Source organism: Lineus longissimus, chromosome 16, assembly GCF_910592395.1.
Source record: "Lineus longissimus chromosome 16, tnLinLong1.2, whole genome shotgun sequence".
Classification (NCBI taxonomy): domain Eukaryota; kingdom Metazoa; phylum Nemertea; class Pilidiophora; order Heteronemertea; family Lineidae; genus Lineus; species Lineus longissimus.
Window position 1 is genome coordinate 14,670,503 of NC_088323.1, and position 26,648 is coordinate 14,697,150.

Here is a 26,648-nt window from a genome sequence, read left to right on the forward strand (position 1 = left end):
ATATGGTGCTCCGATGCGGTCGTAATGATTTTAGTATAAAATAATTCTCAGTTTAATAGTGTGATCTTGAAAATAATTCCAGTTCAACTAAAATAGGGCATCTGTGGCCGCATCTCAACGCCATGTCATATCGCTTTGCAAATTTGAGATAATCAAATTCTTCATTCCAGAAGTACTATACCCTTTCGTTTTCAATAGATTCCTCGATCCGTTGTTGAGTTAGAGGTCATCATAGATTGCATTTCTCACCAAATTTGACATGAAAGACCGAAGTTTCGCCAAAACTCAATACGACTCTCTCATCACCCAGCGCATGGTAATGTCCTAGTCAATCCCTGGTTTAGGACCAGGGCTGATTCGAGTGAGTTCTGGAGTGGTACCTAGGCAGATCAATACAGAAGCCTTGAAAGCTAGAATATGTCCTGGCCGATCCCTGGGCAAGGGGCCACCAGGGCTGAGATTGGGCGTGTTATCTGGGTCACTTGAGCGGATCGGTAAGGAAGGCCAGAAGGTTCAGCTCTGTGCTAGCCGATTCCTGGTTCAGAGGTCAACAGGATATCGCCCAGTGTCAGTCTTATGTTTGGTTGTAAGTGGTTCTCCTTAGATCACACCAGAATCACCTCGTTCCTAGAGCAATATGAGTGCATAAGTGAGGCAATCCAAACGTAAGAGGGACTACATGGGGACGGGACTGACGGACATGATCCCTGAACCCGAACAATGCAAACTGGATTATACAGGCACTGTTTCCAAGCTTCGATCCGCTCCGCTGTACTTTTAGTTGGGCGGGCCAGCGCCAGTCTAGGCTACTCCTACTGCCAAAGCGGTTCCAGTTTTCCTATCGGCGCGCTCCAGAGATACTGATAGTGAGTGTGATGATTTACCACCAACGCTGGATGCAGCTTAACTTGGCGTTATTTCCTTCAGCTCAGCCCTTAGACTCCAAAGCTATGATAACGCCAACGATCAGTTGAGGACTGGACCCAAACAACGTTCAAGACGAAATTCTATTTCTTATCAAAATATTTCTTCTCGACTTTTCCTTAAAATGTTCAGCCAAACTATAGCCAAATTATTTAAACAACTGTAACAAGCACTCCTAGCTACATGTTGATGTAGCCAATTTCGAAAATGTGTTATTTATAAGACTTACTTCACTAATTGGTTTAGTAGTTTTGTTTTAGAGCCTATTTTGTGAAGCACAGACAGGCTTCATTCGCGCATAGGAAAAATCGAACTGTACCGATAAATTGAACTTAGTAGGTTGATTAAATGTAAGGTAATAATACTGATATGAGATAATATCGACAAGGTTCCTAGTGGCTACTTGCAGCTGAGTAAAGGTTGTGTTAGCATGGCCCGGCCCGAGATGTTGTAACCTGCAACAAAAGCGTTGTGTTTTCTGCATTGAACCTGGCCAAGGGACTCTAACCTTGCTTCACAAAAACGTCTCTACAACAAAAACTACTGAACAGAATCGGTCGATCTAGGTATCATTCCTCTTCTAGGAAGATTCCCCGTCCACCATTCTCCCACAGTATCAATAGTTTTAACCCCCTGGTAGTGGAAGTATCCGGTGGCGTTTTTTTCTGGCCCACCCTGTATAGGGTGAGCAAGTGCACATACTAATGCGGTCGAGTTAAGAACCCTCTTGATCGTAGATATTTCTCTGGCCTAGTGGAGCTGACAAACTTAAATGTCAAATAAGATGATAAGGAGACTATTCTTTCCTATGAAAAGCATCGTCCAAAGTGGATACAATGTAGTGTTGGACGACTTCCAGTTGTGCCAAGTACTTGACTGAATAAACTTGTTCAATCTAACGTCTCAGCCTGATGGCCTTACGTCACATGTGCAAGGGGAGGAGCATACAACTGACCCAGATATTCGAGGATGCATGAAAGGGATTCGTGAGGATAACCACAAAAAAAGGCAGGACTTACTTTCCAGGGATGGTATGAACATAGTCTTTCAAATAAATATTTGAAAGATACTGGTGTAAATAGGAAGAGACAACTGCTGACCTTTTTTTTGTGATGACTTATATCTGAACTCAAACACAAAACGAGAGCTTCACTTTTGATAATCACTCCACCCCCCAAAAAAACCCACCTCAATGGCTTTCTGACCACGCGTAACCCACAGTACATTGTGAGGTTGGTGATATCCTCACTAGAGGGCAGGTTAACGACCTAGGAGAACAACCATGCCCGCCATTTAAGGCATCTCTCGCTCTATCCGCGTATTTTTGTCTGGAACACTGCATTGGAGCTTTTCACAGCAATGTTATTCGTGAATAGATGGCCATCTCTGACAATACTTAAATACTTAAATACTTTCGTTCACATATTTCAACTTTTGGTCCAACTGCATCTATTTTCTTTTTCTAACGCCATGTGACGCCGATAGTCAGTTATAATGCAAGCATATGTATGGATGCCCGTGCGTTATCTGTATGCAATTGTTGTGTGTATCAATTTTCCCGTTCGCTACATGTACATTTAACGTATGTTTGTCATACGAGAATACAGCAAGGTAAACTGTATTGTTTCAATCATCGCAAATCTGCCAAAAACGGCAATTTTACTAGCGCTGGCATCTCAATGGCGTGTGTCATTTTCATGGAAACAACCGCAAAATTATACAAACGTCCTAGGCCTGTAAAGACCATTCTCTTGTTAACACAATAGTGTCTACTTCAGCATATAGATGGCATAGTGATTTCCATCCGACAGAATCAAAGTGTTATTCTTCACGTCTAACCTTGTCCTTTTCTTGACCTTCTCGTTGATCAAGTGGGGTTCATAGGACCAGTCTGGTAGGCCGCCATTTTTTAGGATGCGAGCCACGAACACCTCCCGGCGCCTCCCGATCTTATGTCGATACGCCAAGTAGACATCGTCAGTGACTGTCGCAGCGATGTCGTCCAGCCCGTGCAGCCAGGTATGACCCGTGAAACTCGACTTCAACTCGAACCTTCCATTGTTGAAAGCATAGGCGGCGACACCGTTCTCACCCATGATATAGATGAACTGACCCCCGCAAGTGACTCTTGAAATGTCGCGAATCCCGTGCTTGTCGTTGCGGAGTGGGTGCGCGCGGTCTATTACACCTGCTGCGTTGACAGCGGAAATCCTCGGGCCGGCTTGGGCATCTTGGTCGAGGACCATGTACTGTCCTTGAATGTTCACTGACAGGGAGAGCGGGATGTCCATAGCGAAACCTTCAATCGAGCGCAGATAGCCTCTGCTGGCGTCGAACAAGCGGATACAACCTTGACCTTGGGTTTGCCCGTAGGTCAACGTGGCTAGCTTTCCGCCAGGGGTGTGGGCCATGTCAATTGCTGGGTGCACCTTGTCCTTCATCAGCTTGACGGAGCGCTGGCTGTGCCTGATCTCAATGGCATCCGTCCTCCGCACAGGGCTCGATGGCGCTGCAATGGCAAAGCAGTCAATGCCGAGGTTGACAACGCTGGAGATCACGTGATCTTCCTTCGTTTTGAAATACCAGCTCATCCCTGGAACCGTTTCAGCAGAGGTGAAAGTGGTATTGGCCACAGTGCCCAGCTCAATTTTCTGCTCACTAGGAATGAACGATGGAAAAGGCTGTTTCAACCTCTCCCAGTGAGCTGTCTCCATTTCCGTCTCTAAGACGATTTCCAAGTCTTCCTTCGCGTCGACGAGCCTGTCGTAAAATATTGGGTGGGTAGTGGTCTCCGTGAGCAAGAGCTCGGACTTCCCGATGCAGTTCTTAATCGTCTTCTGAATCTCCGGGATCTCGAGTATGGTCGCCGACATTTCGGCAATATCAAACCCTCCTCTGATCTTCTGTTTCATGGCGTCTCGTTGCTTGGTAATCTCTGTTATCAGGTCTTCAGCTTTCTTTTCAATTCGCCGCAACATCGTCTGCTTCCAATCCAAGATGGCCTCCTTGGTTGCCATGACATCCTTCTGCGCGTGATCAAGATGGCGTATCTTCTGCTTCCCTTCGTCGATCTTCTTGCGGATATCTGTGACTTCGGTCCGAACGAGTTCGCCGATCTTCTCCGTGTCGTGCTCCACGTGATCTAACATCACGCACACATGGCAGACAGGCTGCCCGCACGTCCGACAGTAGCTTTTCAAGCGCTCGTGATGGGCCAGACAGATCCCACTATCCTGGATCACCTCAGTGATAGCATGAAGACTTGACAAAACATGTCCAGCGGATTCGAACTTCCTATTATGGACGTTGCTACAGTTCTCGCAGAGGAACAGATCATCGCAGTCCTCGCACCGGTTCTCAGCAGTCGAGCTCACGCCGCGGTGATGACACACGCGACAGTCCGTTGATTCGAATGAGCTGTCCCCAAAAGATTTATCACTCTCTGTCGTACTCTCCGGAACTCCCGAGTCCGCTGCCTCATCATCTGAGTCGGATCCGGTCACATCGACTAGGCCTTCGATGCCCTGGGCTGGCAAGGGACATTCGATCTTACATGTGGGACAGGCAAAGACGCTGGGGCCTCCTGGATGGTCCTCTAAGTGAGTGGAGACGCAGAAGAGGCAGAACGCGTGTTTGCAGGCTCCGACAACCTGAAACAAAACATGGAATATTAAAATGGGAAGACATGTTTTCAAAAGACAATCTTGTTTTGGGCTACAATTCACCTCAGTCAAAAAACATTTTTGATATTTGAAAAAAACACTTGAGAAGTAATTGAAACCAAACATTTGCGATGCCATCCAGGAAAACATGAGTTTGTCAATCATCGTTTTTTATATGCTACTGGGAACTGCTATATTTCACTGTCAGAAGTTAGAAACAAAGGACAAAATGTACGTAACTCTGGAAAAATAGGCAGGTTTCGCAGCCCCCACGAACCCCTTATCATTGAATCTTTGATGGCCAATCATAGAGTCTATGATGGGATCCGTGCGCAAAACGTGGTTGTGATCATCATGATAATTCCGTCCATGGGCCAATCAATAGTTCTATATTGAACACTTTTGCCTGTGTTGCAGACAAAGTCACAACCAGAATGCAGAGACAATATCCCTAGCCCTATCAGTTTACCTTAAGGTTCATGGTTTCGTCGTAGCAGTTGGTGCATATCAGGCCTTTGTGGGCTAGGCCTGGCTCGTGGTGGCTACTGGTCGTACTCATGCTGTCGCTGGTCGACATTGCGTCGTATCTGGAAGGAAAAGATTCATATGACATCTTAATGGACCAATGGCATTATCATCGGTATTACCAAGCTGTCGGCTGTCCGGTCCAACTCTAGAGTAACAGTTCTGAACACCTAATTCCTCATAAAATAGAAAACTTCAAAACCTGACTTAATTATCACGCTATTCCGATGGCAATCTCTTCCGGAACCTCGCTGCAGCTATCATATTTGCGCATGTCGATGCATTGACGACGATGTGCTGGTAGGCGAGAACCATCACCGTGGAGTCACTGTGAAGGTTACACACCAGTAATTCAGTGTGTAAGGCTAGGCTGTATACGATGAAAATGATTTGAATTTCTGAAACATGGTCTCAGTCACCAGTATGGATATGTTTTCCATTAGAGATACCAATTTTTTATGAATTGTGAATTTATTCTCTATAAAATGAAACTAATGATGCAGTTTCATGTCAGGGCCTGGTTGTTCAAAACAAATCTTGTTACTAACGCTGGCGTTAACTCAACCTGGCGTTATCTTCTTTGGTTTAGCCCTTAGACTTAACGCCAAGTTAAGATAATGCCAGTGTTAGTACCAACACTGGGCCATTCCTTTTACACCGGTACTAAAGTTACTCTAGACTCACTGATCTAACACCGGTGTAGAAGGAATGGACGTCCTAGGAATGCAGGACCCCATACAATTGCTGTGTATTGTCAACGGTTGTGGTTAATGGTTTGGTTAGGGTGAGCTACATAATCTTCAACAAACGAACTCAGGAACTCAGGGGCTCTATTCACTTTAACAAAAGGATCGGACTTAGATTCCGGGGATTTGCATTTCTTTTACACCGGACGTACATGTACATCATGAAAGACAGCACTCAGATTTGTTCCTTCTGCAAACAATGCAATGTTCCCAAAGCTAAAGGTTTGCTAACTTTGCTCGGTTTAAATTGGCGTAAAACTGGCAATCGAGATTGCTGCCGAAATCTAACGGTTAATGCATTACAGTTGACGTTTTCACGCTTATTGCTCGCGTTTGACAGTGCAATCGCAAAAAAAATGAAAAACTCGCAAAAAAATTCGCTGGAAAATCCAGTATGGGTAATTTGCAAAGTTCGCCTGGAACAGATGTTTTTTTCCCACAGGCCTGTTGATAATTTGAAATTCCATCTCCCAATTATGCAGGCAAATACTTATTCAGTTCTATTCGACGGAACGCGACTCATCACCAAAAAAATTTTACACAACTGATTCTATCTGGTCATTAACATTTTAAAACACACTTATCATTCATAACTGTAATCATCCATTGTCCCATAAACGAGAGGAATTTTAAAATCAAGTCGCCTGATTTTATGATAACAAAATTGGAGTGAGAAGTCGAAATTCGTCATGAGCATTTCCGTATAAATCATCAGATTTGACGCGTGGGCAACGCGAACAATATAGACTGCACTAAATAATTACAGTTTGTACGTCATTAGGTCGAATACCATTTGTAAACCACTTAATTTCAGATAGTCACTTATGGATGATGATAATAGATAAAGGAGATGAGCATTTCCAATTGTTTGATAGGCCTATTTTCTGATGATTACATTCTGAACTTCACATGTCGGCCATCTTTTTATTTCTTGTTCACGTCCTTGATGGCCGCTCATCACAAAAACAACTCAGATCGCCGCCATCGTTTTATACAGTTCATTACGGCGATGTTTCAATGAAACGAGACTGAATGACTGGATTTAAAGGTCAAGATGTCTGGATGGTGTCTAAAATAAATTCTCCTCTAACCAATGCTGATACCGGGCCAGTCAGATCTGAAATAAAGTGTTCATCATCATCAACATCGTCGTAGGCTCGAGGTTGTAAAGCACATGCACAGATACACAAATATGTGCCTAATTACGTATCACGTACGCCTCAATAATTAATAGTCCTAAAATGTCATTGAAATGATTTTTTATCATTTCATAGACATGGCCCAATAAAATTTATGGAGCTTCGCCATTTACATCCTCGTATAACAAGTGCATATTAATACACTCCGCCTCTCGATATTTCAAATTTTGTATAAATACATGTATAACGATGGCGTGAAAAGCTCTTGATCTCAGGATACAAGCGTTTGTAATTGAACCGGCTACCATTTAAATGAGTTGGCGGTTTTTTGGGGTTTTTTTGGTTTTTTTTTTTTTTTTTTTAATTTTCTTCTGTTCCATTTATATAGTAAAGGATTTTTTCAGTTTAAGAAAAATATCTTTCAAAGTTAAAAGAATATTTGAAAGAGTGTAGAGTGCAGAGAAAATGTTAGCTTTCATGTTTTCACATTACTTTTAAGCACACTTTTAGCACAGTTCTTAATAAAAGCAACTAATTTGGTGGTTCCTATTCCACCGACTGTAAAATTAGTTTTAAAAAAAGGAGTGAAACCAACTATAACTTAGTTGTTCCAGATAAAGGAATAGTGATGTAGATGATGACCATGAAATTGGTTAAGAATTACTATTTTGATACTGCAGCTAAAACAACTAATTTCTAATTTCAGTCTGTGGAATAGAAACCACAAGACTAGCAAAAGAATACGATGAAAGAAATATTTTAACTAATCAGTTTTAAATGGTAATGACTTTTCCTGCATAAATGACGCATCCCAGGAAAAGTGTCAAAGGCCACAACGGTCAAGTAAGGGGGAGATTCATTTTAAGTCCTTAAGAAAGAGATATTATATTTTTTCTCGAACAATATAGCAACCACAAACTCTAAATTGGGTAAACACCAAATTAACTACAACTTCTGCCGAACAAAAATATTATTTGGTGGTTTTAGTGACACTGGAGTAAACGACGAAAAAGAAATAGACGGAACAAAAAACAAAACCTATTCGTTGTTTTTTAATCCTATTTGTATCAAAAACAAAAACGACTAGTTCTTTCTGTCCACTCCATTTTATCAAGCAAACAATGGTTTTGCCAATGTTGTGACCATTTCATCATACTTAATCCACAAATACTATCATCATTATGTTAAGACAATGGCAGACGATATTTCAACACAGAGGCGAGAGTGAAAACAAACCGTGTAATAGAAAGGGAATCCCCGATTAATATATACCGTTTTCTGCTTGAATATTCTGAATTGTTCAGACAACGATAGGTGATATTTCGCAACACTTGCGAGAATAACATCCCGTGCAATAAAAAGGGAACCCCCAAATCAAATAAACATATCTAGTTCGTATTTTGTTATTTCAGACGATGACTGACTATAATATTCCAATACAGTGGCGAGAATGTAAACAAACCGTACAATTGAAAGGGAAACCCCGATTAATATATATTGCTTTCCTTTTTTAGACAATGGTGGTGGAAATTTCACATGCGAGAATATCAACAAATAAACCGTGTCATAAAAAGGGAAACCCCAAACAGGCCTATGATAAACGTCTTTAATTGTTAACAAACCGTTTTATAGAAAAGATACCCCGCTTAAAGACACTTTTTCCCTCCATATATTTTTTTCAATTTTCAGATAATGGCAGACGATATTTCTCTACAAATGTGAAAATGTAAACAAACCGTGTACTAGAAGGGTAAACCCCTCTTTTTTTAGTACAATGCATTGATGGGTGATATTTTGTTACAAATGCAAAAAGGTCAACAAATCATGCCCCTACAAAGGAAAAAAAGTTAAATCATTTGATGAATGGTGATAACACAATATCCTTTAAAGAACCATTTGAGAACAGAGCAACTGTAATTTTGAATCCGTTTCAATGTCAGCGGTTATTTTGAATATTGAATATTAATAGGTTGGACGTAGGACAATCAAGTCCTATCGGTTAGACCAAGCATAAAGTAAAGACTTGCTGATTAGACGCAAGTACATTGCCCGTACCGGTGTCGGCCTATTGACCCCCTTGATGTTTTTTTTCGTGGGGGACGATGTTATCAACATTTATCCTGATGACCCTCTGAAAAAACAGTAGAACAATGGGATTTTAGGCCTAGGTGCGAGCGGGCTTTGTTTGAAGACATTAGACCGATATTGGACTGTGCCTGAATTCGTATGAGATACCTATGAGATAAGGGACAAAGAACCTAATGTTTATTTTCAAGCATCGACTATTTTATTTGGAGAGGTATTCGAAAGACAATTGCTGTGTCAAGTCAACAGATATCAAGAACTAATAAATGTATTTTATGAAAGAATAATTATTGATTTGCAATCATGGCAATTGTTTTTAAGATTTTGTTAATTGCTAAAACGGGTCGAGATATCAACTTTTCGCCAGTTACTGGCAAGACTGTGTCGAAAAATATCTTAATTTCATATCCAAAACCACGCGCGTAAATTGATGCGTGGCTGTCAGTTACTGTCAAGTATAATGCTAAATGGCTTAAAATTCAATGATGGTCGTATCTCACAACCTATCCGACAATCCCGTCCTTTGAACATTTGCAACTGTAAGATCTAAATGTCCGATGATTTTCAGATGTTTTCAGATATTTTACAAGTTTTTAGTGTGCACAATCACTGCCGGTAAATTGGGCAGAGAAAAACCAAAATCGATAAATGACTTACCGCGTTTCAAACGACGAATCAAAAATTCTATTTACGCCAGATTTGAATAGATGTTGACCATCATCCGATTGTGAGCAAGAATGGCAATAATTAGCAATCAAGTGATCTATATAGGCCTGATTAGGCCTAATTATAGCAGTGAATCTGCCCGGTTTGCGAAATAGTAGGTCACGTGCCTCGGGAGTTTACATCGAAACTGACGAGGAATTCCGTGGCCTGCTTTGTTTTGCAAAAAAATTGAAAATTGAACTTGAATTAGAAAATCTCCAATTGTGTAAATGTACTTGATATAAATTTCAACAAATCCGTTGTGTAGAATGATATACAAATATATGTACGCATGCCAGTTTCAAAAACAAATTATTGCATACTAACTGGAGTACGGCAATGTTTATATTCTATATATCATGGAAACAGTAAGAAAGAAAAAAATACACGAACGGCGTCGGCCTTACATGGGGTATCAGGACACTTCCCCCCTGGACATTTGCCCCCCGGACTTCTGCCCCCGGACTTCTGCCCCCCTAGGACATCTGCCCCCCGGATTTTTGCCCCCCGGACATTAGCCCCCCTATGACTTCTGCCTCCCTAGGACATCTGCCCCCCGGATTTTTGCCCCCCGGACATTAGCCCCCTATGACTTCTGCCCCCGAGGACATCTGCCCCCCGGACATTTGCCCCCCGGACATTAGCCCCAATAGGATTTCTGAATACATCTTTTCTATTTAGAGTAACGATAATTCTATATATAGTAACGTCGCGGAATGCTATTCCGATGCTTGTGAAGGGATAGGCTTGCGTAGCTAAGCCCGAATAAAAAAAAAGTTAGTTGGCGTCCCCCTTTCTACCCGACAAAGTGCTCGAGAGCCAAAAAAAATGTATAGTGCATTTTACACTAGAATGTACACCTACCCGGATTTTATCATGATTCAGATTTTTTTTTATTTGCTCAGCAGCTATATTTTCAGCCTTAAAATGAATTAAAAAAAACAAAAACACCTCCCCCTACCCACCTCCTCCCAGAAGCAAGGACGCTAACCAGCTTTTTTTTAAAGTGGCCTAATGATACTCCTTTTCTGAGAAATGCCTCTGTCATACAATGTTTCTGTAAATCTATTTTCAGTACATGTACATGTATATCTGATGTTTTGAAACGTGTTTGTTGTTTGATTAAAATAGAAAACTTCACATGACACCTCCGTCTCCTTCCACCATCACAACCAATCAAGAAATGAAGTTAGAGTACAGGTCAAAGAAGGTAATCATTATTTAAATTATTTTGTGCTGAAAATTACTGAAGGGTGGCCTACCTGCTACCTTCAGTAATTCTGCTACCTTCAGTAATTTTCATTTAAAAGAAATACAGCAATCCTTACCATTCTTACACTTGACCTATGGATTGCCCTGGAGTAATGCACATAAGTATGCTCTTAAATCTATTAATACAGGCCAAAGCTGATCATCCTGCTACTCTTGGACTGACCGACTCATCCAAGTTCTCTTTGACTGTCCCCGGTGGTAAATGTCCGGGGGGCAGACGTCCTAGGGGGGCAGAAGTCCTAGGGGGGCTAATGTCGGGGGGGGGAAATGTCCGGGGGGGGCAGATGTCCTAGGGGGGCAGAAGTCCTAGGGGGGCTAATGTCCGGGGGGCAAATGTCCGGGGGCAGATGTCCTAGGGAGGCAGAAGTCCTAGGGGGGCTAATGTCCGGGGGGCAAATGTCCGGGGGGCAGATGTCCTAGGGGGGCAGAAGTCCTAGGGGGGCTAATGTCCGGGAGGCAAAAATCCGGGGGGAAAGATCCGGGGGGCAGATGTCCGGGGGGCAAATGCCCTAGAATCCTTACATGGGTACGGTAATCACCACTGACATCATTTTAAAAATATTAAGAAGGAAAATATTGAAATAAATGAAACTTATGATTTGAATTTGTAATTTATGAAATTTGTTTGATAGTCCAATCCTTTGAACATTTTCTAATGCATACCAGAGCTGCCCTATAAACTCGAACTGTATAGTACCTTCTATCAAATATAGATTTTAATCCATTCTTGTTACTATTAGTGAGCGTCAGGTATTATCTTCCTCTGTTCCTTCTTTAAACCGGGCAATGATCATATTTCGTTCCATCATATTCCGTAAATTTCGTTTATAGATCGTGTATTGGGCTAGGCCTGAATTATTATAATGGCGAGGCAAGGGACAAAATAACTTTATGATTATGACTACCATGGAAAAAAAAGAAGTGATACAAGCCTCTCAGGATGGTATCTGTTTGTGATAATGTCATGACGTCATCAACATCAAAACAAAACAATGGCTGTTGTAAATTCGCTGTATAAACATGACGTAATGGATTTTTTGGCCGAATTTCTTTTGGTTTCGTTCCCAGTTTGTTGCGAAATCTGTTCTGCCATACGTTTACATCGCAACAGGAAATATCCAGATGACAATTTATTATTTCTATTACAAAATATCTTTCAGAGCCTCGACCACAATATCTGGGCAAAATATGACGAAACTAAGGTTTTATGGATTGTTTCATTCTCGTCCCAGGTCCCCCTCTTCTAGGGTATTTCACACTGGTCCATCCATATCTAGATCAAACCGGATCAATTTAGATTCGACGGTAGCGTAAAAGTAACGTGCGCCAGTGTGATCTGGTCATGTCTGGTCCGATTCAATGAGGCCTAAGCCCGCAGCACACTAGCCGCCAACTTTGGCGACAAGAAGCGTTCAGCTGACGCCTCTCGACGCCGAAGTTGGCGGCCATTGGATCCCGGTCAGAGCACATCTGCCCAGAATTGGCGTCCAGTAGCGTCTTTTCCGCCACTTTAGGCTGCCATTTTGAAATCATGTGACATCAAGACGCAAGCTGATTGGCTACAGCCTCGCCGCCGACGCCAAGTCTGGCGGCCATCCGTAGCACACCTGCCTTCTTCTTGCGTTCAAACGCGGCGACACGCGTCAAAAGTCAAACATGTTAGATATTTGGCGTTTAGTTGCGGCAAGTGGCGTCAAGTCGCGTTCGCCGACGCCGTTCGCAGCAGACTAGGGATTTTTCAGGCGTTCAGGACACTTGCGGCAAAAAACGCCTCTGAACGCCGAAGTTGACGGCTTAGTGTGCTGCGGGCTTTCGGCTGACGCCTCTCGACGCCAAAGTTGGAGGTCAGTGGATCCCGGTCAGAGCACACCTGCCCAGAATTGGCGTCCAGTAGCGTCTTTTCCGCCACTTTAACCCATCCTGGGCCATGCAGCGCGAAATCATGTGACATCAAGACGCAAGCTGATTGGCCATAGCCTCGCCGCCGACGCCAAGTCAGGCGGCAATCCGTAGCACACCTGGCTTCTTCTTGCATTCAAACGCGGCGACAAGCGTCAAAAATCAAACATGTTAGATATTTTGCGTTTAGTTGCGGCAAGTGGCGTCAAGTCGCGTTCGCCGACGCCGTTCGTAGCAAACTAGGGATTTTTCAGGCGTTCAGGACTCTTGCGGCAAAAAACGCCTCTGAACGCCGATGTTGGCGGCTAGTGTGCTGCAGGCTTAGAAAGTGGGCCCTCCCTACTTTTGTTACACTGTTTTTCTTCGTGTAAACACGGTAACATTTCTGAGACCACGACGTTCTTGACGTCGTGAGCACTGCGATATGGTCTTGTCTATCCTTGATTGTTTTAGTCCCGCGTTAACAGCCCCAATATACATGGTTGAATGAGGCCCCGGTTTTGCCATCGAAGACTTCACTCGCGTGCTCGATTACTCTTACGGCTCTTCTTGTGGTTACTGGATGTTGGTTGTGTCACCAAAATCGCGAGGGCGGCGCTAAAATATAGACCAACATCGAGGCGGAACCGAGGTTTTGCTTATATATGTACTGATATGTACATGTACATGTTTCTTATAATGGAGACATAATGTATAAGACTACATGAATACAGGTATATTACGCTGAAGATTTGGTTAAAAAATGACGTAGAAATAATCAAATTCGTTGGGGTCTGGAAAAGTTTTATATTCCCTGCACTATGAATCAAATGACTTTCTATAGGACTTATTCAGCCATGCAGATTCGAGTCGAGTCGGTGTTAGCAACGGAATGTGGGTGATAACTCTGTCTGATTTTAGATTTTTCCGTTTACCATTTTATGTTATTTGATCTGTAGAGTGGAAGGTGACTGGGCAGCCGACAGTCATGTAATAATGCCCTAATTAATGCCATTGGTCCTTCGAACATAAACGTCGATCGCGTCGTATACAGAATTGCCCTGTTCATTTTTATCTCGACTCAAATGCAAAATATTCCTACGTTCATCAATCATAACCTTTTTAAATTTAAGGTCATCAAGAAAGCCCTGACTTGACCTATCTATCCGTATATATATTTCTTGCGACGCTAATTGGTTGATATTCGTAAGAAATGAACTGTTTACAAAGCAACTTGCGTCAATGTCAACACTAAAAAGATGAACCGCGTCGCCTTGACGACTAGCGGCGAATATCATCAGAGAGTCGAAACACTCTTCATGAAGTCGCCCTACTCTTGACACGGAAAACGTTTGCCTTTTGTTTAAATCTTGCGATATGTTGCGGAAGACTACCAACTTCCGGTAAAGAGGACTGACTTGGTAGACTAAATATGCGTCGGTCCTATAGAGCGGGAAGCAGCAGCCATGTTTCACGAAACGGACGAGACGCAGGAACGACACAGAGGTAGTGCGGTTCTCTATAAATTTATAGACGGAGTTATCACCTGTTGGCCTATTCTTCTTAACAGCATTGTAAAGAGTTACATAAACACATTTCCATAACCCGCGCAAGATATTACAAATATGAATTCATTAATGACATAAATGTCCAAGGAGGGGATTTGACATTTATCTTTGCGCGGAGGAATTAGACGTCTCACCAACTTCCCTGTTGAAATATCGCGGAGCGTTATCTCAGCAATAGCTTTTCCTTTGACCGATCTCTTTATCCATTTTGTCATAAGGTAGGTAGAAAATAGGTCTATGTCGCGATGGATGAATGATTGATCCCTGTTTAAGTAGTAAGTGCTGTTATGATACACCCGTCCATGTTGGTTATAACCGCTAGCATTGAACTTGTAGAAAAGTAGCCTATGCCAGAGGGTATTGGTTGTTCTATGTACAATACCATAATCAGTGGACGCGTTGGGTGAAATGAAAGCAACACATCATTTTTGTTCATCAATATTATTGGTGGTGAGAAAGGTACCTTTCGATACAGGTGATGATAATGTTTCTGGTTGACCTATATTAATCGCCGAGTGAACATTATATGTTAACAAACCATCAGGCCGGGGCATCCACTGATACCAGGGGCAGGCGCATTCTCCTCCAAACCCCTTTAACAGGTGTAGAAGTTTATAATGTCCCAGGATAGAATGTCTCGGGAACAAAGGATTATACATGTATCATGCGCTTTACTCTCTGAACTATTGATGGTGATGGCCTACCATAGACGTCAGAATATAATAGGGCCGGACACTTTTCCCAGGGGACATTTTCTATCTCTACACTGGCAAGGGCAAATCAGCGTAATGTGTAGTTTCTATATGCCGCATCTCACTTCATTGATTTAGAGTATCACCTTCTTATAAATTTCAACCGACATGAGACTTTGCCTGGAATGCTTAAGATGCACAAAGAATCTCCCAATCGAATTGAATCGGTAATGAGCTCGTGTCACATCCCCTCGACTGTGGTGAAATGGAACAACCCGTTCCCGGATTTGAATTTTACCGGAACCTTTCCGGACGAGGCCATCTCTTGGGGTGTAGATGTTTTGAAACGCGACCGCAAATGGTCCAGGTAGGGCGATTATGAATACTGTATCGGACCAAGAACAGTTTAAAATCAAGACGGATTATTTTCTGGGGAAGCGCTTTATATTTTTAATCAAATGTTTCACAGGTTCGTATTGGTTATCCTGTCTGAAAGCAATGAGATGACGGGTAGCGGCACTCAGCGTATACACATCCCTGCTTATGACATATATAACGTAGGGATATCCCTTCAGAAGAACAAAAGTGGCATTTCTATGAATTACATCAAAAGCTCCACTTCTATTTTCATATTCGATTGGGTCATAAATGGTTACTATCTGTCGTCCTCGGATTTGGCAAAGATTAGAATCTTGCCTTGATATCCATAAAACAGATTTAACCCTTTAACCCTGTAACAAAATTATTTTCGTGGGATCATAACTTTTCCAGAGAAATTCCCACGTTCTGTGTCAAAGAGATGAAAAACAGTGATTTTTCGGATAATAAAAATAAATTGAAGAAATTTCTGCTTGTACACTAGGGTGTCACTATTCGCATATCCTATAAATCGCCTTTGTCGAATTCGAATTTGTGTCTGTACATGACACGGTATTGGCGTTTTTCTTGACCGTACACGATAACATATTTGTATGGTGTGGAGGTTAATTGAAGTTGTATTAGTATAATTTTCCCAGATTTTCCATTGAAAAACCAGGCAACCTTTTTTTTATAGCAAAAGGTAGTATAATTAACATTGCTCTTTTGACTTTATATCGACTAATTATGATATTCTAGAAATATAACAGGCGCGGATCCACGGCGGCGCTCGAGACGCCCGCCCCCTCCCCCCGTATTTCATGAAAAATATTTGAAATTGACCATAAAATTTGAGAAAACACCAGGAATTTTGGTGAGAAGTGCCGTGCCCCCTCATTTTCGGCTTCTGGGTCCGCCCCTGTACATGTATTAGGTATATGCCCTAGCAGTGCAATAGCATTTACCGACGGCAAATACTTTTCTCAATACCAACAACACACCACGCACTGATAACAACCATGTTGTCGTCAACTCGGTGCGTGCTTGATTATAAGGCCAAATATGTATCCTGTTATCAAGAATGATGAGGCTGATGTGGAAAGACCTTACACAATTGCGCTAACCTGTCAAAGAGATTGTCGCCAGCAGTCCACGCATGCGCAGAAGCTATCGCTAAGTACATTTTGGGTATAACGAGGAATGATTAGGTTTTACATCGAAGCTTACCCTCTTTTGGTACATCCGGGAACCTGGGTTTCTATACCCCTCCGCCTTCTCCATACACGTGCCATTCTTTTTACTGATCTGACACAAAAACATTACATCATCAGGCTGAACAACCAAAGTAGAACACGACTGTTTAATGCACCGAACAGCACATGCTAGAACTGATATAACGTACTCGTAGCCCAAGTCTGGCTGAAAAATGCCCCAGTCCAACACGATACTCCTGAAATATTCGTTTTGATATGCTGCGGTAAATTTTGTGCGTCACCCTGTAATATTCCATCCTCTGCCTAAACAATCAAAGAGAACACGCCTGTTTGATGCAGAGTATAGCACATACCACAACAGATATAACGTCTTATAGCCAAAGTCTGGCCGTAAAATGTCCTAGTCCAACAAAATCCTCTTAGAATACTCGTTTTGACATGCCGAGGCTATTTTTATTTGCGTCACTCTGTATTATTCAGTAAGAACATTTCATCCTCGGTCTCACAGTGAACAAGCAGAGTAGAACACGCCCTTTTAACGTAGAGTATAGCACATACCAGAAGAGATATAACGTCTTATAGCCAAAGTCTGGCCGTAAAATGTCCTAGTCCAACAAAATCCTCTTAGAATACTCGTTTTGACATGCCGAGTCTATTTTTATTTGCGTCACTCTGTATTATTCAGTAAGAACATTTCATCCTCGGTCTCACAGTGAACAAGCAGAGTAGAACACGCCCTTTTAACGTAGAGTATAGCACATACCACAACAGATATAACATATTATAGCCAAAGTCTGGCCGTAAAATGTCCTAGTCCAACAAAATCCTCTTAGAATACTCGTTTTGACATGCCGAGTCTATTTTTATTTGCGTCACTCTGTATTATTCAGTAAGAACATTTCATCCTCGGTCTCACAGTGAACAAGCAGAGTAGAACACGCCCTTTTAACGTAGAGTATAGCACATACCACAACAGATATAACGTCTTATAGCCAAAGTCTGGCCGTAAAATGTCCTAGTCCAACAAAATCCTCTTAGAATACTCGTTTTGACAAGCCGAGTCTATTTTTATTTGCGTCACTCTGTGTTATTCAGTAAGAACATTTCATCCTCGGTCCCACAGTGAACAAGCAGAGTAGAACACGCCCTTTTAACGTAGAGTATAGCACATACCAGAAGAGATATAACGTCTTATAGCCAAAGTCTGGCTGTAAAATGCCCCCAGTCCAATGCATTGCTGTTGAAATACTCGTTTTGACATGCTACGGTCATTTTTGCGTCAATTTTGTGCGACACCCTGTTTACCGAGTAAAACTGATGAACTGGCATACAATAAATAGGCAACATACAAATAAGTGAAATTCATCATGAAATTGTCCTGAAGCTAACGATACAGAGACAGTGGCCAACCTATTTGGTTATAATGCCGCGTATTACTCGGCTCGTCCTTTAACGTCGCCTCCATCAAAGTCACTCTATCGAGAAACTAGAAAGGCAGCATGGACGCATGACTTTATCGAAAGTGGGCTTCGAAATTCGCCAACAATTGATAAGGTCACACATGCATTGATCGGTCTCTGCACCCTTAACCCTTTCACTGCTGAAGCCTCCGAGGACTCAAAAAAATTTCTTTTTCACCAAAACGATCATCCAATTGCATTGCAGGATAGACATAAATGTTCTGCATTGAAAATGATAATGATTTTCATCACGTTTTGTATTCTCAATTTTTCACAAATGTTTAGTGGGGTTCTCTGGTGGGGGGGGGCTGACATTACTGAAAAAATGTCCAGAAAAAAGAAAAATGTTTCAGCGCCTTTTTTTCAAGCATAATTTGAAAGATAAGAGTATTATGATAAGGAAAAAAACACCATGTTTTATGAAATACCCTATAATTTTTTTCTGAAAACTCATTCATTATCAAAACCAGCCCCAGTTGCCCTGAGCCCCTTTTACAAACTTCACCCTAACATCTTTGTCAAGGCCGATACCATCGCCATCTCTGACCATAGGCTCCACCATTTTGGCTATCACTTTTAGGATAGGATTTGTAAGTTCTAGTCGAAATTGTGGTACCTCAGGGCAACCCATAATGAATAAAACATTAACCTCAGTCAGTGACTGCTTCTTGAATTAGGCCATGTTTACTTTGGTAATACGGGCGTCAGGCCGTAACCTCATCCCTGTGATAAGCACTGCCGATTCCACTCTGGTCATCCTGTAACTGGAACCAGGCGCCCACTTTTGTCTGCTGATATCATCTCCCAGGGCAGTATTACACTGTGATGCAGGACGATAGCTTAAAGCTGACGGGTCAAATTCATACACGTGATATGATGGCGTGCATGCACTTGACGCCTCGACCCTCAATTCCAGCCATTACTCTGATCAGTCCATACTCCGGCGCACTGAAAGTAAGTGTGATGAGGCGGTCCTATTGTCGCTGCTGTTTGATTTGGGCGCCATTGAATCTGAATGTGCGGAAATCGCTCATCCGAATGTTGTGCTGTTGTTGTGCCTTTTGTAAAAAAAAGCAACAAAAGGTTGTAATATTGCATTTCAATACTTCGGCCGAAATATCTCTTAAAGGGACAATATAGACAGCAGCAAGACAGGCAAGATAATGATATCCGAAGTCGCCAATAGGGGTCCCTCACATCTCACAGTACGTCGAAATGATTCACGCTTGTACGAGGAATACATATAGTGCTGAATCTGACATAACCCAGGGCCCTTACATTGTATATTAGTCGCCTGAAGATGACCAAATAAGCCCCTCTGCTCCTGCCTAAAGTCGCCCTTTAATGAAACGAAAGAAATTTGGCGGTTTTATGCGCACTATTTTTGTAGCGTATGGAAAATGTCTGCGTAATGAGGTTTCTCGTTGCAGAAGATGATTTGAAGCGCTTACTCTATTGTTCCGTCCGACAAAAAAGCGGCTTTCTGTTTTCAGGCTCTTTTGGGTTAAACAATGATATATGTTCTATTGCATGATGAAGTTCTCCTCAATAGCTATTGATACACAATTTTCAAAGATTTCAGTTGAACAGATTGTTCACCAAATGTCGGGCGTAGGCTTGTCATGTGCAGACTCATGCACAACATTTGGGGGTCTGCATCGGGATTGGCTAATAGTGGCTACACTCACGCCACCTATCGGTATATTACAGAGTATGATCGTCGATTTTCGAACATGTATTTTTTATTGAATCAAATTTGAAAGTGCATAAAAATGATCAAATTGGTAAATTTGTGAATGGCCAGCTCATATGAAAAACTTACACTTATAGAATATTTAAAACTGATCAGTTTATTCCCATGCGAAGATCGTGCAACGACAGAATTCTGTTGGGAATAACATTAAATATAATCGTTCACAACTATAGGCCCACCGGCAGTTAATCTCCTAGCCTCGCTTTTGGTAACGGTTGCATAGTTATACTTGCGCCGTGTAGTACTTGCGTATATTTGGTCTCTTCCGGTTTAGGAGGCATATAAAGCGCCAACTTCGTTTACCCAGGGGTCATTACGCTCCTATTGCTAATCATGTAGTTCCCGGATGTAGAGGTTGAATGAAGCACAGTCCTTTCACTAGGACAGTGACTTGCAGTGGCAAATCAACGCCACTCGTGGGGCCTAATAGTATTAGACTAATGTCGGACGCATTCACTTTTTAAAACTCGCTCTGTCATATAGTGTGTAGACTGGGTACCAATCTACGACGAAGATGGCATAATCAACCACGTGACCCGGACAGGAGAAGCAAGATACAAAAAACTGAATGAAGTCCAAGCCAATATTTACTGATAATATCATCGCTGCGTATAGCTATCCAATTATGTCCTATATTTTCACCAATATTTAATGTACGTGTCATGTACTTTGTATAACATGTGCAACAGCAACAAATAATACTACACATGTGTCACATTATGAATGCATGTCCTGTCGTAACTCTTTTGTATTTTTGTAACCGGCTCGAGTGTTTCAGAATTTTGAAGTGACGTACATGTACTTCCGTTATCCTTGATTTTTGCTGCAGGAAACCAGCCTCGTTCCAAGTCATTGCGCCTCCGCCAATTCCTGACACAAGGTTGGATTGTAGCTAAGCGATCGACCACCCAAATATCAGGCCTATTTAGGCCTAGCCAAATACACGGTCCATTGTCTTTGAGTCCGCCCGCACCTGGGCCTAAATTCCCGTCTTATCAAAAAGGACCATCAAGGCAAATCTTGATATCATCGACCCCACGAAATAGCTTTCGGGGTGGTCGATATAGCCCTTAACCGGTAAGTTCAATCAGCGTAACGCATCATTTCAGTTTACGAATGAAATTCTTCTTAACAACGACGAGCACACAGCGTCGTATACACAGTGAAAACATGGGAATACAGAGATAAGTACATCATGCACTGATTAATATCAATGCTGGTTGAAAACAAAGAGTGAATTTTTTTATGATCTTGTTGCGGTTTTTACATGTGCAGACGCGCTTCGAAACAAAATCGATCTTAACTTTTGCGGAGTGTTTATTGAGTAACATTTCGATAAACAATTTGTTTTGAATTCGTTTACGAGCGTAATATTTATATGCAATGTCTTTACATCGGGTGGAGTAGAGAGTTTTTGCAAAGCATCCGAAACGCCAACTTGAACGCCTATCTCATTGTTTGACATCCTGGTAACGATGTCAAAAAAATGGGATAGGCGTTCACGTCGATTTTTTGTGGGCTTTTGCGAAAAAACCGTATGAAAGGCCTACTCGTGTATAGGATCAAAATCTTCACATTTTTAGATATTGATATAAACATTAAGACAAATAGATAAAGGAAAGTACACAATTTTCTATAAAATATCTATATCACGAATAAATTAACTGAAACATGATGGTTTTAGTCGTCAAAAGTGCAATAAAAAATGGGCCCTGTCCAGACCCCAAAAACGTGTTGGAAGCTTTTCTAATTTTTGTTTCAGCTATTAGATAGTAGAAAAACCAGGCTAAGCCTGGTCTACACTAGCAAACATTCGCCAACAATTGTTGGCCAACATGAGCCAACATCATGTTGGCGAATGCTTGGAGACCCGTCCACACTATCACACACAGGCAAACATTGCCAAACAAGTTTGGCTAAGTTTGGCCATGTTTGGCATGAATTTGAGGGCAATTTGGAGGGAAAATCAGTCATTTCTCTCCATTTTTCTTGAAAACAATGGAGAACCACAGGAAGAAAGCATGCCTAGGTGCTTCAGCAGCAATTATTTCAGTTGTGATTAACCCCCGTCGCCGCTGCAACTGACAAAAGCCATACTTGTGGAAAAAGCATGCATGGTGCCTATCACTGCCTCCTTCAAGAGTTAAGGGCCACATACCCCAAAAGCAAGAATTTCCTGCGGATGGATGAAGCTTTTCGTATTCCGAAATTAAATATTCAATTTCTTGAAATTGCCATTCTCTATCTTACATTGAGGCTGCCATTTTGTGCCAGTAGCTCCATCACATGATCCAAATCTGTTCCCTGATTGGCTGCTGATTGCCCAACACCAACCAACATGTTTTTCAGAAGGTGCATGGCCTAACATTGGCCAACATTGGCCAAACAGTTTGCTGATGTTTTCACTTGTTTTTGGACCCGTCCACACTGGCAAACAATAGCAAACATGCCTCTGCAACATGGCCCAACACGATGTTGGCCAACAATAGTGTTGGTTCATGTTTGCTAGTGTAGACCGGGCTCGTTATTTCGGCTTACTGGACTTTGCGCAATATTTCGCCAAAAAAGTATTCTACGCAACGGTCCCTAGGTGACTTTTCCTATTCATAATACACAGCCTGTCCATCCTAGATCATGGTTACATGGGGAGTAATCGTTGTAAAATTAGGCCAAACGCAAAGACAGTTAACCCGTGTTCCACTATGTTTACGATGCGAACAAGCCGTGTAAGTCATTATCAGCATTTTTTTCATTGAACATTTGCGGGTACAGCGTCACAGGGAGCAGCATTGAACGGTAAACAGGTTCACATCATATTCAGACAACGGCTTGTAACGGCCATACAGGAAACGATTCGTATCGAAAACCGACGATCACAACTATTCGCTTGCTGAGAGTATACACTACGCGCATACATTACATTCAGACATTTGAGCTTCTAAACTTTGAGAAATAACAGGTCATGTGCGAATTTGGCATGTAATTTTGGTAATTTACGTGAGTACATTTGCAACCCCGAAAAGTGTGAGGTGAAGTTATGCTTTTATTTAGTAAAAATCGGTAGGCATGTCCAACAAGACATGTGTCTCAGCTGCCTGGGTGGGTGTGGGTCATCACTCAAAAGCCGTTCTCTGCAATGCATGCAAGCACTGCGTGTGTGTTTGATTTGTGTATACAATGTACGTTACCCTCTCTACCTCAAATGAATGAACCTCCTAAACTGAAACGTCGTCATCGTTTTCTTATAATGGAAAGGAAATTCATGATTTTGATTTTAAAAAACACGTATTCATAATGGAAAACACATCCATACTGGTGACTGACACCATGTATCGAACTTGACGTACCGGGGTAAAACATAATGGTCGCTCCCCGATTTCGCTCGTTTCGTTTCGTTGCGCAAAGTCCAGTAAGCCCGTTATTTCTAGTACGCACAAGTCCTGCCGCGAAAGACATTTCACGTGAGTGCACGCCGAGATCAGAGTTCACGTCACCCCGCTATAGACGCAACGTCATTTCTAATAATCCTCGCAGTTGCGGGATAATCAAGCGCCATCAACGTGACGTCGGAAAAATCGATATCAACACCAAGACGACACAGGGTCGATCCATGGCTCCAGGAAACGCCTTCTCGTGCATCCTTCCACGGGGAAAGGGTCGACGCATTGAGAAAATGTGGTCTCACTGGTCTGTTTAGAACTTGTATTTCAATAGGGCCATATCAATGCGCGAGTGACGTTTTGACAGATATGATGTAAAGAAGTAATTCTTTCTCAGGCATTTGGTATTGGAATGTTGTAATATTTAATAATGATATTGGTAAAGGGTTCTTCTTAACACATATAAAATTGGGTGAGGATTGATTGGTCCTAGGGGTGCTCTTTTTACCAAAACCTATGTACAGCAATGTTCACGTAATGTACACAGTGTCTAATGCAGGACAATACAGTCCTTCGTAGTTCGTACTACGTCTTTCGTAGTGTGCGAAACCTGCCTATTTTGCCTAAGCGAGACTTACAGCGAAGTATCTTTTTGTGTTTCAGGGCAAAGACATGTCCGCGAGTGACGATTTGATGGCAATGCTGTACACAAATCAATTTTTCTCAGGCAATCGGTATTGGAATGTTTTGAATTTTTACTACTATTTCGATAAAAGCCTCTTCATAACACATATAAAATTTGGTGGGAATAAAAGCACCCTTGGTGTACTTTTTTCACCAACCTATATTCATTAAAATGTAAACAGAGTGTATACGCTGGCTAATAGAGGTCTCTGGCCTTCAATGTCGATTTGTTTTGAAAATCTCACTGATTCCTCATATAGGTCATGCCGATCTACCGCTCGTTGTGCGTGTGAGGTGACATACGGATTGACATTCAATGACGGTAAGTCGACAGGCATTCCACTGAGTTAAAGCAATTCACGGGTGTCTCGTAAATGAACTGGCACTCAATGTACAGAGCACAACCCTGCACTGGACATGTCACACACGGTCAGAAACATGTTATTGAGTAAAGACACCGTTTTGGTTCGATGCTCGTCTGCTTCAGTTTGCTTCAGTTTGCTCGCTGGCGCCATCTTTCCTTGTCACTTATAGCCATGTTTGGTTCGGGCCTGTGCACTCACACCCGCCGCCATGACCCGCTCTATCTAAATGTTATCATCTTCTCAAATTACACCTAAAACTACTGATAAACCTTGGCCTCAGACGTTTGTAACCAGTTTCATAACCTATAACTGCGTGCTGCAAACATTGTCAGCTTACTGTAGTCGTCGTACATCGGATATCCACCACGGAATTTAGCTTTCTTTTGGACAGTGCCTTTCGTCGGAACTGATTGTGACAATGGTGTCTTCCATCATGTGTCTTTGTATTCTTCGCTAAATATAACAAAGTTATTTTTCCCACAAACTTTCGTCTTATTTCTCGCTTGTTCGATCCCGAACAGACAAACAAATATTCCCATGTCATTATTCAACAACGCCAGTCTGGTTGTGGTTGCCCCATCTCTCTGACCTTGCAGGCAAGACGATGGAGGTGCCTGGCCCAGATCGATCTGGTTGTGACGGGTTTGTCACTTTCTTAGTGTTGGCACGAGGGACCAGGCATATTTGTGTCTAGTGGTGACTGTCTCATCTCATCATCAATTCGAAGACGGTGGAGGTACCTGGTTGTGTCTCTCTCCTCTTTCTTGCCGTTTTGGCATTCAACCTTACTGTGCAGTGCCCCACCCCCTGAAGTAAGAGTAGTGTCATCTTTCCATCGTGTTGGCAAGCCGCTGAGATCCGCGAGCCAACTATACGGTATGTTCTCGCCGTGTTGGCAACACGGCGAGTGAGAACATAGTTTCTTGACCCGGGTCTGTCTCCTTGTGGCAGTCTCACATCACTCACTGTGTTAGTAAGACAGTTGAGGTGCCAGACCCGAGTCTGTCTGCTTGTGGCAGTCTCACATCGCTCACTGTGTTAGTAAGACAATTGAGGTGCCAGACCGAAGTCTGTCTGCTTGTGGCAGTCTCACATCGCTCACTGTGTTAGTAAGACAATTGAGGTGCCAGACCCGAGTCTGTCCGCTTGTTACAGTCTCACATCGCTCACTGTGTAAGTAAGACAATTGAGGTGCCAGACCTGAGTCTGTCTGCTTGTGGCAGTCTCACATCACTCACTGTGTTAGTAAGACAGTTGAGGTGCCAGACCCGAGTCTGTCTGCTTGTCGCAGTCTCACATCGCTCACTGTGTTAGTAAGACAGTTAAGGTGCCAGACCCGAGTCTGTCTGCTTGTGGCAGTCCCACATCTCTCACTGTGTTAGTAAGACAGTTGAGGTGCCAGACCTGAGTCTGTCTGCTTGTGGCAGTCTCACATCACTCACTGTGTTTGTAAGATAGTTAAAGTGCCAGACCCGAGTCTGTCTGCTTGTGGCAGTCTCACATCACTCACTGTGTTAGTAAGATAGTTGAGGTGCCAGACCCGAGTCTGTCTGCTTGTGGCAGTCTCACATCACTCACTGTGTTAGAAAGATAGTTGAGGTGCCAGACCCGAGTCTGTCTGCTTGTGGCAGTCCCACATCTCTCACTGTGTTAGTAAGACAGTTGAGGTGCCAGACCTGAGTCTGTCTGCTTGTGGCAGTCTCACATCACTCACTTTGTTTGTAAGATAGTTAAGGTGCCAGACCCGAGTCTGTCTGGCTGTGGCAGTCTCACATCACTCACTGTGTTAGTAAGACAGTTGAGGTGCCAGACCTGAGTCTGTCTGCTTATGGCAGTCTCACATCTCTCACTGTGTTAGTAAGACAGTTGAGGTGCCAGACCCGAGTCTGTCTGCTTGTGGCAGTCCCACATCTCTCACTGTGTTAGTAAGACAGTTGAGGTGCCAGACCCGAGTCTGTCTGCTTGTGACAGTCTCACATCTCTCACTGTGTTAGTAAGACAGTTGAGGTGCCAGACCCGAGTCTGTCTGCTTGTGGCAGTCTCACATCTCTCACTGTGTTAGTAAGACAGTTGAGGTACCAGACCCGAGTCTGTCTGCTTGTGGCAGTCTCACATCTCTCACTGTGTTAGTAAGACAGTTGAGGTGCCAGACCCGAGTGTCTCTGCTTGTGGCAGTCTCACATCTCTCACTGTGTTAGTAAGACAGTTGAGGTGCCAGATCTGAGTCTGTCTGCTTGTG

The 26,648-nt window shown here is 42.7% G+C and overlaps 1 protein-coding gene across 1 annotated transcript; it reads right to left on the reverse strand.

Moving 5' to 3' along the window:
- Positions 1–1,005: 1,005 nt before the first annotated feature.
- On the reverse strand, positions 1,006–9,803 carry LOC135500651 (uncharacterized). Its single transcript, XM_064792233.1, has 3 exons — positions 9,739–9,803; positions 5,056–5,173; positions 1,006–4,574 (listed from the first exon to the last, which is right to left on the reverse strand). The coding sequence occupies exons 2-3, from the start codon at positions 5,161–5,163 to the stop codon at positions 2,694–2,696; spliced, it is 1,989 nt and encodes a 662-aa protein (XP_064648303.1). The 5' UTR covers positions 5,164–5,173; positions 9,739–9,803; the 3' UTR covers positions 1,006–2,693.
- Positions 9,804–26,648: the final 16,845 nt, after the last annotated feature.